At 38.8% G+C, this 12,977-nt stretch overlaps 1 protein-coding gene across 1 annotated transcript in view; it reads left to right on the plus strand.

Annotated features, from left to right (window-relative positions):
• Positions 1–12,977, plus strand: part of ZYG11B (zyg-11 family member B, cell cycle regulator) — a 92,811-nt gene that overhangs the window by 50,000 nt on the left and 29,834 nt on the right. The window contains exons 5-9 of the mRNA XM_090269473.1: positions 2,060–2,236; positions 3,154–3,218; positions 8,687–8,786; positions 8,996–9,046; positions 12,768–12,929. Coding sequence (XP_090125599.1) covers positions 2,060–2,236; positions 3,154–3,218; positions 8,687–8,786; positions 8,996–9,046; positions 12,768–12,929 — 555 coding nt within the window. The remainder of the gene's footprint in view (positions 1–2,059; positions 2,237–3,153; positions 3,219–8,686; positions 8,787–8,995; positions 9,047–12,767; positions 12,930–12,977) is intronic.

The raw sequence follows: 12,977 nt of genomic DNA on the forward strand, positions 1-12,977 counted from the left end.
CTGTGAGGTTAAATAAAAATAAGTTAGTGGCACAACCAGAAATGACTTAACCTTTAGGTATCTTAAATTTGGAGAATGTGGTGCTTGGATAGGACCAAGTACATTTCAGTTCCTAGGATGTTATCCCCAACAGCAACACCTGTCACCCACTCCATATACACCAGAGGATATTAGCACTTGGTATATGCATTATCTTTTTTTTTTTTTTTTTGAGGAACAAAGGATTAGACCTCTAGTCCTGATCTGAAGTCTTTACTCATTCATTCATTCAGAGAATGAGACACAGAGAAATATAATAATATAGGCAATTACTTTAAGGAGTTTTGTTGCAAAAGGGAGCAAAGAAAAAAGGTAGTAGTTGGCTGAGGAAGTGGGTTTGTTTGTTTTTAAGACGGGAGACAAAATAGCTTTTTTGGGGGGGAAATGGGGACATATGCAATAGTGTCAACAATAAAAATAAAGAAAAAATACTCGTATATACAAACAAAAAATAAATTTAAAAATAGTTTGTTTATATTTTATATGGTGATATGAATGATCTAGTACAGAATTTTAAAATGATGTAAAAGTGAGAGGGGAGAACAGCTGAAACAATATTGAATAGACAAGAAAGGAAGGATCTGTCACATAGTAGAGGGATTACCTTTAAACAGAAGCCCACAAAAATCATTTATGTTAAAAGGCAGGAAGGTAGCCAATGAAACTCAGATTGCATATATATGCTAGTAAGGGCATATATGTGGTAGTGAGAATCTGGTTCTTTTCTGATTGCTTCAGTTTTCTCGGTGTAGTTGGAAGCAGGGTCTTTAGTTGATAATGAGGAATGGGAAGGATTTGTTGGGGGTTTGATTAGAGAGGAAAAGGTGAAAAATAGTTATCTAAGCCAGAGCGAAGTGAATGGATTTTATTGTACTTTATAACAGTGTTCTCAAGGAACTGAATGTTAGAATTTGAAAGTGAAGTTTAACTCTTTCTGTAAGTGGTCTGAAGTGACTTCTGAAAATGGTTCACTATTCACTTCTCCCAGAAAACCCCCCAAAATCTTCCAAATCAAGAGGTTCAAATCTTTGTGTTCACTTTAAGGACACTTGTGAAACTGCCCAAGCCATGAAGGGTGTGCATATATGAAAAGCCATGAAGTATCTGAAGGATGTCACTTTATAGTAGCAGTGTGTGCCATTCTGTCATTGGAATGGTGGAGTTGGCAGGTTTACCCAGGCCAACCAGTGGGAGAGAACAGGATGCAGGTCAGTGGCCCAAAAAGAGAGCTAAATTTTTGCTGCACATGCTTAAAAATGCAGAGAGTAGCACTGAACTTTAGGGTTTAGATATAGATTCATTGAGCACATCCAAAAATCAAAGCTCCCAAGATGTGCAGAACTTACAGAGCTCATGAGTGGGTTAACCCATATGTGAGCTCTCCCTGCCACATTGAGATGATCCTACTGAAAAACAGCAGATTGTTCCTAAACCAGAAAAGGAAGTTGCATGGAAGAAAAAGATATCCCAGAAGAAACTGAAGAAACAAAAACTGTGGCTCAGAAGTAAATTCAGCATAAAATAAATGCTAATAAAAGTAAAAGTAGAAAAATTAAAAAAGGAAGTGAAGTTTAGTTTACTGCCATATTGGGTGAATGTGCCCAATCTTGTCTGAAAGTGAAGTTTAGTTTACTGCCATATTGGGTGAATGTGCCCAATCTTGTCTGAAAGTGAAGTTTGTGTCTGTTTTACTCTATTCAAGTCAGTAAGAATTTATTTAATGTTAAGCATATAACAGGCACTGTACTTTGGAAATACAAAGATAAATGACCTGGGTAGAAAAGATTCATTAGCCTTACAGAAAAATCTCTGGACATGAACACCTTGATGCCTACCTCCACCAGATAGGCAGGAACTAAGTATTAGTGAGTAACTGATATGTCCTAGGATCTTTGATCATGTGGATAAAAAAGATACTTAAAACATCTCAGAAATTATTATAGGTCAACAAAATAATGTTGTTACATGAAGTGGACCTGGGTTTATGAGGTGGATTAAGAGAACTAATTTTTTTTTACAGCTTGTGGTCACTGGTATGAGAAACCATCCTATGAATTTGCCAGTGCAACTTGCTGCAAGCGCCTGTGTATTTAACTTAACCAAGCAGGATCTTGCTGCAGGAATGCCTGTCCGACTGCTGGCTGATGTGACCCATTTACTGCTCAAAGCCATGGAACATTTTCCTAATCATCAGCAGGTAAGTATATGGGAATCTCCATTCAAATAGTTCGTTTAGTGTCTTCTATCCACCTCCTACCTCCATATAGTTCAATTTAGTAGACCAAGCATGGAAATTCAAATGCCTTTGGAAGCTGTAAAGTAATAAATTTATGGTATAATTGAGCATAGGACAGCAGAGAAGTAGAAAACTACAGCGTGTATTCCCTGCCTAAACAGTAGTTAAATCTAAATAAACATTGAGGGAAATAGTGCAAGCCATATAAAACTCATCCTTAACCTAGATCTTGAGTTTGTGGTAATTTCAATCAACAGGCATAGAGAATCTGTTCTGGGCCAGATACTATCCAGTACTGGATACAGAAATGAATAAGACATGGCTTTTCTCTTTCTGGCAGCATGGTAGACTATACAACGTAGCCTGTCCTCCAGCTGAAAACTCAAAATACTGCTTGAATGATATTTTTAACTTTTAAAATTTAGCAGTGAGTTGGCAAGTTAGTAAAAAAAATACTCATGAGGTCCAAAACTTCGTGAGTGGGTCATTAAAGCCAGCTTCCCTCAAACTAGATGAACTTTAGGCTTTGTTTTTCATGGCCTCTGGAAGCCAGGTGGACAGAAGACAAAGCAGTACCCATCCAAAGTGTATCAGAGAGAGGGAAATCAGCTAGAATTATTCTATTTATCATCTCATTTCTCATCAAATGGGAAGGAAATATAAATATGTGCTGGTAAACTTATATGGGTTTGGTGGAAGTCAGTCTTTCAGCAGTAGATGGCCACAGTAAAGTTTGTAAGAAATAAGTGGTGTTTCATCAGTCTTCCTCCTTTTTTTTTTTTTTTTAATTTTTTTATAGAGGTTACCCCTGTTTAAAAAATAACAAAGCAATATTTTATTCAGGATTTTTTTTTTTTTTTCTCCCTTTGGTTCTTTAGTTACAGAAGAATTGCCTCCTTTCACTTTGCAGTGACCGGATCCTTCAAGATGTTCCATTTAACAGGCAAGTGATAGTGCTGTAACTTAAAATGGAAAAAACAATTTATAGAAATTTGTCTTGCATCATTTCTTACCAGTTAGGATATCCCTGGTGTGTGATTAATCCTAATTAACTAATAGATATAAGTAATAAACACCAATGGCTGCTAAAACCACAAAAAGAGAGATAACTGGATATTATGTGCCTTCTGACAAGAGGGCACAACACAATCTATGAAGTAGTTTTGTCCCAGAAAATCAAATATAAATCTGATTAAATGTCTAAATCAAACTACCAATTTATAGGAAATACTGATAGTAGATGAACACGTTAAATAGCTCCATGGGGCTTCAGTCAGAAAAATACAGATTGTGAATTTCTGCAGGGCAAAGAATCCAATTTCTTCATCAAATAAATGACAAGAAGACAAGGAGGTAAGGAGTGAGTTGTAAAAGAAACCTGCAGATTAAAAAGTCCTTTAAAGACGTGTCAGTCTACTGTAATGTTGAGGGAAGGGGGAAGAATGTCAGTAATGAGCTTGATCAGAGATGGCCTTGAGAATAGAAAGGAGGTAATGGTAAATTTGAAGAGGTTGCAGAATAGTCATTTACTTAATGTAATTATTCAACCATAATATATTAAACAATATTTATGTGTAAAGCACTATATTGGGTCTTGGTATGAAGGGCTAAATAGGATACGGTCTCTTCTGTCAACAAACTCACGTGCCAGCCCTGGCTGGTGTGGCTCAGTTGGTTGGAGCATCAGCCTGTGGCCAAAAGGTTGCAGGTTCAGTTCCTGGTCAGGTCACATACCTAGGTTGTGGGTTTGATCCTCGGTCCCAGCATGTATGGGAGGCAACCGATCAGTGCTTCTCTCTTGCATCAATGTTTCTCTCTCCCTTCCTCTCTCTCTAAAAGTCCTTGGGTGAGGATTAAAAAAAATTTTTTTTTTAAGATTTTATTTTTTTATTTTCAGAGGGGAAGGGAGGGAGAAAGAAAGGGAGATAAACATCAATGTGTGGTTGCCTCTTGCACACCTCCAACTGGGGACCTGGCCTGCAACCCAGGCATGTGCCCTGACCGGGAATTGAGCTGGCAACCCTTTGGTTCGCAGGCCACTGCTCAATCCACTGAGTCACACCAGTCAGGGTTAAAAAAATGTTGAAAAAAAAAAGAAACTTACATGCCAATGGGGGATTCAGGTGAGTCTACAGATAATCACAACTCTGTGAGAGAGTTATAAACAAATGCTAAGGAGTAATAAGAAGACAATGATAAAACTTTGTCAAGGAAAGCTTCTTAAAGGATGTGATATTTGACTTGAGTCTTGAAAGATAAAATTATAGCTAATTCGATATGTTCCTTGGTGTCATCCTTGATTTCTCTTCTTATTTCACACCCCACATTCAGTCCTGTGACAAAGCCAGCTCAATCTTCAAAATATATCCAAATTCCAGCCATTTGTCTTCACTTCCATTTCTATCACTTTAATTAGGGTAAAAGTGATTTCTCTCCTGAATTACTGTGTTCACCTCTGAACTGATCTCCATGCTTATGTCCTTGCCCTTGTGAAGTTTTCTAAATATAACTGATAGAATAATTTTATCAAAAACGTAAGTCTGTTCAAGTCATATCTCTCCTCAGAATTCTGCCGTGGCTTTTCATCTCATTCAGAATAAAAGTTAATTCATTATTAAGACTATAGTATCTGCCCTGGCTGGGGTGTTCAGTTGGTTGGGGAGTCATTCCATATACCAAAACGTTGCAGGTTCAGTCCCTGGTTGGGACACGTATGGGAGGCAATGGATTGATGTTTCTCTCTCGCATCAATGTTTCTCTCTCTCTCTCTCTCTCAGATCAATAAACATATCCTCCGGTGAGGATTTTTTTTTTTTAAAGGACGATATAGTATGGCTCTCTTGTTAGTCAGACTTCATTTCTTTTCTTATTTTTTAATTATACTTTATTGATTATGCTATTACCGTTGTCCCAATTTTCCTCCCTTTACCCCCCTTCACCCAGCACCTCCCACTCCTTCAGGCAATCCCCACACCATTGTTCATGTCCATGGGTCATGCATGTAAGCCCTTTGGGTACTCCATTTCCTATACTGTACTTTACATCCCCATGGCTATTCCATGACTGCCTATTTGTACTTCTTTTTTTTTTTCTTTAAGATTTTATTTTATTTATTTTTAGAGAGGGGTGAAGGGAGAGAGAAAGAGAGGGACAGAAACATCCATGTGTGGTTACCTCTCACACGCCCCCAATTGGGGACCTGGCTGGCAACCCAGGTATGTGCCCGACTGGGTATCAAACTCGTGACCCTTTGGTTTGCAGGCCAGGGCACAGTCCACTGAGCCACACCAGCCAGGGCTCTATTTGTTCTCCTTTTAATCTCCTCATCTCTTTACTCATTCTCCCATACTCCCCTTCCATCTGGCAACTATGAAAATGCTCTCTGTATCCATGATTCTGTCTCTGTTCTTGTTTAGTTTTTTTAGATTCAGTTGATAGATGTGTATTTAATGCCATTTTATTGTTCGTAGTTTGATCTTTTTTTCCTTAAATAAGTCCCTCTGACATTTCATGTAATAATGGTTTGGTGAAGATGAACTCCTTTAGTTTTTTCTTGTCTGGGAAGCTCTTTATCTGTCCTTCAATTCTAGATGATAGCTATGCTGGGTAGAGCAATCTTGGCCATAGGTTCCTGATTTTCATGCCTTTGAATTTATCTTGCCAATCCCTTCTAGCCTGCAAGTTTCTTTTGAAAAATCAGTTGACAGTCTTAGGGGAACTCCCTTGTAGGTAACTTAACTGCTTTTCTTTTGCTGCTTTTAAGATTCTCTCTTCATCTTTAACCTTTGGCATTTTAATTATGGTGTGTCTTGGAGTGGACCTCTTTGCATCCATCTTGTTTGGGACTCTCTGAGCTTCCTGGACTTGCATGTCTATTTCCTTCACCAAATTAGGAAAGTTTTCTTTCATTAGTTTTTCAAATAGATTTCCAATTTCATGCTCTTTCTCTTTTCCTTCTGGCACCTCTGTGATGCGAATGTTGGAGCACTTGAAGTTGTCCCAGAGGCTTCTTTTACTATCTTCATTTTTAAAAATTTTTTTCTTCTTCTTGTTCTAATTGGTTGTTTTTTGCTTCCTTATGTTCCAAATCATTGATTTGATTCTCAACTTCATCCACTCCACTGTTGTTTCCCTGTAAATTGTTCTTTATTTAGTGTATCATTCGTTTCTGACTGGATCATTTCTATGCTGTTTTGGTCCTCACTAAGTTCCTTGAGCATCCTTATAACCAGTGTTTTGAACTCTACACCTGATAGCTTGTTTATCTCTGTATTTTTTTAGTTGTTTTTCTGGAGTTTTTATCTGTTCTTTCATTTGGCCATGTTTCTTTTTCTCGTCATTTGGCAGCCTCACTGTGTTAGTTTCTATGTATTCGGTAGAGCTGCTGTGATTTGCTTTCTTGGTAGTGTGGCCTAATGTTGTAGGTGTCCTGTAGGGTCCAGTGGCATAGCCTCCCTTATCAACCAAGCTGGACTCTAGAGGTGCACCCTTCGTGTGGGCTGAGTACACCCTGTTCTTGTAGTTGAGCCTTGATTGCTGTTGGCAAGTCAGTGGGAGGGATTTACCCAGGCCAGTCAGTTGCAAGGACTGACTGTGACCACTGACCACCAAGCTCCACCCTCCGTGGAGGCACAGCTATGTGGAGGCAGGGTGGGGTGCTCCTACATTGTCTGTAGCTGTCCACTGGTTGTGCAGGCGCTGGGGTTTCCTGGGTGGTGCAGGCCAAAGTCAGCCCCCACCTGTGTTTTACCTGGGATGACCATACCTGAGCTATAAAATAATCTGAAATGGCTGCTACTTGTGCTGGGCTTGAAGATTCCCAGGTGAAGTCAAGCTGTGAATCTAGCTAGGCTGGTTGCTGCTAGTGCAGGCCTGGGGCCACTTAGCAAGAGGTACAGAGCCTTGGGGCCCACTGAGGCCAGCTGTTGCTTGTTTGAGAGAATTTAGGAAGTTGTAAAGCATAAGCCAAGACCAGCCATTCATATGAAAAGCAGCTGGGGTGGGCACATAAGTTTGGTGGTACACAGCCTCCGGGGATCTTCAGGGCGGGGCTAACAGTGCTAGCCAGGTTGATGGAGTCTCAGGTATGGCACCAGCCTGCCGACTGTGTCACTCTGTGGCAGGAGGGTTCAGAAAAGGGACCATGGCCTCTGCCAGACAACTCAGTTTTTCCCTGTATGCCACTGGTGCTTTTCAAGCTGCTACCCTGGTGCTGGAGCTCAGAAGAACAGAGTCTGTGTAAGTCTAGGTATGGTTTCTTTAAGAGGAACTGCTTGGGTCTCCAGCATTTTCTTTCACTGACTCAATCCCTGTTGGTTTTTACAGCCAGAAGTTGTGGGGACTTATCTTCATGGCACTGGAACCCTGGGGTGGGGATTCTGGTGTGGGACTAGGACTCCTTGCTGCTGAGATATCCCTCCCAAATTTTTAGCCACCACATGTGGATGTGGGACCATCCTGTTCCGCGTCTCCACTCCTCCTACTAGTCTGGGTAGATGTGGTTTCTTTAATTCTGTGGTTGTCAGACTTCCATTCAACTCGATTTGTGTTGGTTCTGAGTGATGGATGTTCTATATTTTAGTTGTAATTTTGATGTGGTTGTCTGAGGAGGCAAGCCATCTTGACCAGAAGTCTTCGACTTCATTTCTTAGTACTACTCTTACCTTTGTTCCCTGTGTCCTGGCCTCACTGGCCTCCATGCTATTTCTCAAAACCTCCAGGCGCACTCTCAATTCAGGGTTGTTGTGTTTCTCATTTCCTCTGCCTGGAATACTTTCCCCCTAGATTTCCACATGTCTAGCTCTTACTTCTTCAAAAGTTTCGGTGAGACCTTCTTTAGCCACCCTACATAAAATTTCAACATTTCATATCTTCTCTTTCCCTGCTTTTTTTCCTCTATAGCATATGTCAGTACTTAATCATACCACATACCTTACTTATTATCTGATTTATTATTTGTTTTCTCCTGTAGAGTGTAAGTCCTGTGAGAGTAGAGATATTTTTATTTTATTCACTACTCTATTTCTAGCACCAAGAACAATGTCTGGCACAAAGCAGGAGGTCAATAAATATTTGTGAATGAATCAATTCCCATTATGCTAGGTACTGTGAGGAACCCAGAAAATACTTAACTTATTACTACAGTATAGAAATCATTATATAATAGAAATATGTTATAATTGTAGAAGATGAATGCCAAATAGTTTTGACTCTTGTTTCTTTACAAAGTCTCAATTAATAACGAGGTACCACCTCCAGAACACTAAGTATAATTATTATTCTCTATTAATTAACAGTAATTTTTCCTTTCCTTCTCATCCACTTAAACTGTAGTGTCAGTTTCCACCCTGGGCTCTGAAACTGTACCTGGGCCTCCAGGATTAATTCATGAACCCATTTGTGTGTTTTCAGGTTTGAAGCAGCCAAGCTTGTCATGCAGTGGCTCTGCAACCATGAGGATCAAAACATGCAAAGGATGGCAGTTGCTATCATTTCCATCCTAGCTGCCAAGGTACCTGAACTCATGTTTCCCCTTAGAGTTAGTATTTTCCCAAAATCTGTGAGCCTCTCTGCCAGCCTGCTTATTCAAGCTGCATTCAATATTGCAGAATTCCAGGCTGGTCAGAGATTTTAGTCCTGCCTTAAGAGTCTGTTACAGTGAATAACAGTAAAGTCACACTTGTGGGTTCTTGAACATTGACTCTGTCTGCTTGCTTGCAGCTTTCTACAGAACAAACTGCACAACTTGGTGCTGAGCTCTTCATTGTCAGGGTAAGTGTTATCTTCTCTATGCAGACCACTAACGGTTTTCATTTTCATTGCTTTTGGGCAATGTTGTATACCTTCTAATGTTTTACATTTAAAAAAATTATTTTTGTTACTTCTAAATTAGTGTATTCATTTCCTTTCATAGAGGCAGCTCTACTCCTTAACAGAGATGGAAAGAGCCCTACACTAGGAATCAGATGACCTAGGGTTTAATTTGTATAGCATTTTGTGAATTTAGAAAAATTACCTGAACTATTGGGGTATACATAAGCCTTAAGATTCTTTTTTTTAAAATATATTTTTTATTTTTATTATTATTATTATTTTTACTGTGTGGTTGCCTCTCACTCGCACCCCTAACTGGGTACCTGATGTGCAACCTAGTAATGTGCCCTGACAGGGAATCGAACCAGCGACACTTGGCTCGCAGGCCAATGCTCAATCCACTGAGCCACAGCAGCCAGGGCTAAGCCTTAAGATTCTAATGCTAAGATTCTGTGATTTTTGTTAAATTTATGAAGAAAATTTAAAGACTGTTATAGGCATAAGATTGTGCTAGATGCTTTGGGGAAGAAGATAATTTACTATATTATTTTACTTGCCTACACAGTTGAGGAAATAACATAGTGAATGGTGAAAAGTAAAAAAGCTTAAAGGAGAATAAATATCAACAGTGTCTTAAGGAGGATTGGAGGCAAAACGTCCACTTAGGGACTTCCTGTTAAAATCCTGGCATGAGGTGTTTGAACAACCATAGTAGATAGAAAAGGAAAATGTAATCTCCTGACTGGTGTGGCTCACTTGGTTGGGCATTGTCCCACAAAGGTTCCCAGTTCAATTCCTGGTCAAGGCACATGCCCAGGTTGCTAGCTGGGGCCTCTGAGAGGCAGCTGATCAATGTTTCTCTCTGACATCGATGTTTCTCCCCCTCTCTTTCTCCTGTCCTTCCCCTCTGTCTCAAAATAAATAAACAAATTTTAAAACATCAAAACGATTCTGAAATCTCTATAAAAATATATGTTTAAAAAAGTCAAGTGAGAGACTCCCTTTTCCTCTGACTTACAAATTATGTATGTAATTACAAAGTAAGTCATTCAATAGATAATTAAACAATACTCATCACCTACTGCCTTAAAATGTTAGGGATTCACACTGAATTATATCTCTAATAACCTCCCATAAGAATCTCACAGTATGTAGACATAGTTGTAATACAGTCTAATAAGTATAATGAAGATATGAATGAAAAAGGTAATATAAAGAGAAGGCTATGATGGTAAGTGGAAAGAGTTGAATTTTTTTAAATTTATTGATTTTAGAGAGAGAGAAACATTGATTTGTTGTTCCACTTATTTATATATTCATTAGTTTATTTTTATATGTGCCCTGACTGGAAATCAAACCCGCAACCTTGGCATATCAGGACGACACTCTGACCAACTGAGCTGTCTGGTCAGAGCTAGAGTAGGAATTTGTAAGTTGACATATCTAGGTTTATTCCTAATTCTGTTACTAATGGTGTGATTTGGGGCATTAATTTTCTTAAGGGTAATAAAAAGTACTTTATATAGTTATTATGAAAATTAAATGAAAAGGAAAAAATTGAAGGAATATGTATGCTAAGTGCCTAGCATAAAATACAATATATATATGATGAGTAGAAAAGAATACTGATTTTACTTATTTTTATTATTCTCAGGGATGATATTTAAGTTATAAATATGGTTTCTTATTGCTGTATATGTGTTTCAGTAATTTCAGCTGGAGATATAGTCAAAAATTTTAAGGAAATAATTCTCATATGCTTTGGGGAAAATTAAACTTAGTTTAAGCAGGAATTAGCAGAAATTAGTAGTGGTAGTAACCCCTGGCTGGTTTGGCTCAGTGGATTGAGCGTCGGCCTGCGAGCTAAGTGTCGCTGGTTCGATCTTCCAGTCAGGGCACATCAGAGAAGGAAAACTCTGACTCCAAAAAACCTCCGCTGCCTTGCGGCATACCTCTTCAGGGGAAAGGCTAAGGGAGTAAACCCCGACAGAAAATCCGGAGCCGGAGTCCCTAAGGCGGTTTGACGTTGTAGTCAACACCGGCAACTCCTGCGGCGCACCTGAAGCCAAGCTGTATTGACTCCGTCTTTCCCTTGGACCCTTCAGCTGCGAAGAGAGGGGGGGTCTGCTGCATGGGCAACAGCAGACCCTCCATATCACCCTGCCCAGGCTCTGTAGCTTCAGCTTCACTGGAGAGGACACTCCAGCGTCATCGCAAGATGTCGATTCAACACGGGAGGAGACAGATACCGTGTCACTCCCGAGTCGGACTGCACAGCCATTCTCGGCGGTGCAGATAGACTCTTAAGAAGCTACACCATCGTCTCTCGAGACGGACGGCTGCCGATACGAGTAGTGGTAGTAGTAGTAGTAGTAGTAATGATAGGTAGCCTTTTTGTTTTTAGCTTTTAATTATCATCTGCAATTTACAGATCAGGAAACAAAAAAATTGGCAAACAAAGTTACACAGTTAATCAGATGCAGAGATTATATTTAAGCTCAGGTAACTTGATTCTAATGCCTCTTTCTTAGCCACTATGCTATTATGTTAAATAATTGCACCTAAGTATTTGTGTTTCTTTTTTTAAAATCACCTGTTACTTCCACATTTATTTTATTTTTAATTTTCTAAAAAGATTATTAAAATTTATTTTTAGAGTGAAGGGAAGAGAGGGAGAAATAGAGGGAGAGAAACATTGATGTGTGACAGGGAAATACTTTGATCTGTTGCCTCGCATGTCCCCAACTGCGGTCCTGGCCTGCAACCCAGGCATGTACCCTGACTGGGAATCAAACCAATGACCTTTCAGTTTGCAAGCTGGCGCTCAGTACACTGAGCCATACCAGCCAGGACAGTGTTTGTGTTTCTTAAAGAATTTTTCCTGAATTGTATGTAACTTTAAGTAAGTGTTCATCAATGTTTTCTTATACCTGTTTTAGCAGAGCTCCCTCTTCCCCCCAAAATATAATCTAAAAATGGCATTATGGATGCTTTATGTAGGTCTTAAAATGGTTATCTTTCAGACTTTAAATTTCTTAGGTTAAAGCTCTGATAGAAATCATTTGCAAGTGGAATTTCAAAGATATCTTATTTAATTTCAATATAAATTTTAATTCTCTTACTGGTATATTTAATTCATTCTTTTTTTCCTTAATAAAAACTTGAAGTTAGAATTAGATCTTCCAATTCTTACTTTCTCTTACTAAGTTTACTGTATTCAAATTACTTAATACTTCTGAGACTCAATTTTTTCTTCTAAAAAATGGGGGTAGCACTAATACAATTTAGGATATAATTTGCTGCTGCTAAATAACTGTTTGCTTTATTCTCCCCTTCTCTCTCTTCACCTTTTTAATTCCAGGATCTGAAATGAGTATATGTTGGACCAACTGGTAAAAAAATTGATTCTAAACTTTAATCATTTTGTTTTTCATTATACTTACAGGTGATTATACTATAGGTATGATCAATATAATATAGAAGTATTTATGAAGTCCCTACACTTTTTTCTTATTGAAGGAAAAGTCTGATCCAGGAGGTTGTTTGTTGTACTTATAAAAACCTTAATAGGAAATGTCTTAAGCCATGAGACTCAACCTCATGGACTTGTGGTTGTTACCACTAATAATTGCAATAACAATTCAATAATGAGAAACTAATGCTGTTTTTCTTCTTTCAGCAACTTCTTCAAATAGTGAAGCAGAAAACCAATCAAAATTCGGTGGACACTACTTTGAAATTTACCTTGAGTGCACTTTGGAACCTCACAGATGAATCTCCAACTACCTGCAGACACTTTATTGAAAATCAAGGGTTAGAACTCTTCATGAGGGTTCTAGAGGTTAGAATGGGAATTTAGCCTACAGTTTTGACATTTATTGATTATTGA

This window comes from Furipterus horrens, unplaced genomic scaffold (genome assembly GCF_987537825.1).
Source record: "Furipterus horrens unplaced genomic scaffold, mFurHor1.1.pri manual_scaffold_3, whole genome shotgun sequence".
Classification (NCBI taxonomy): Eukaryota; Metazoa; Chordata; class Mammalia; order Chiroptera; family Furipteridae; genus Furipterus; species Furipterus horrens.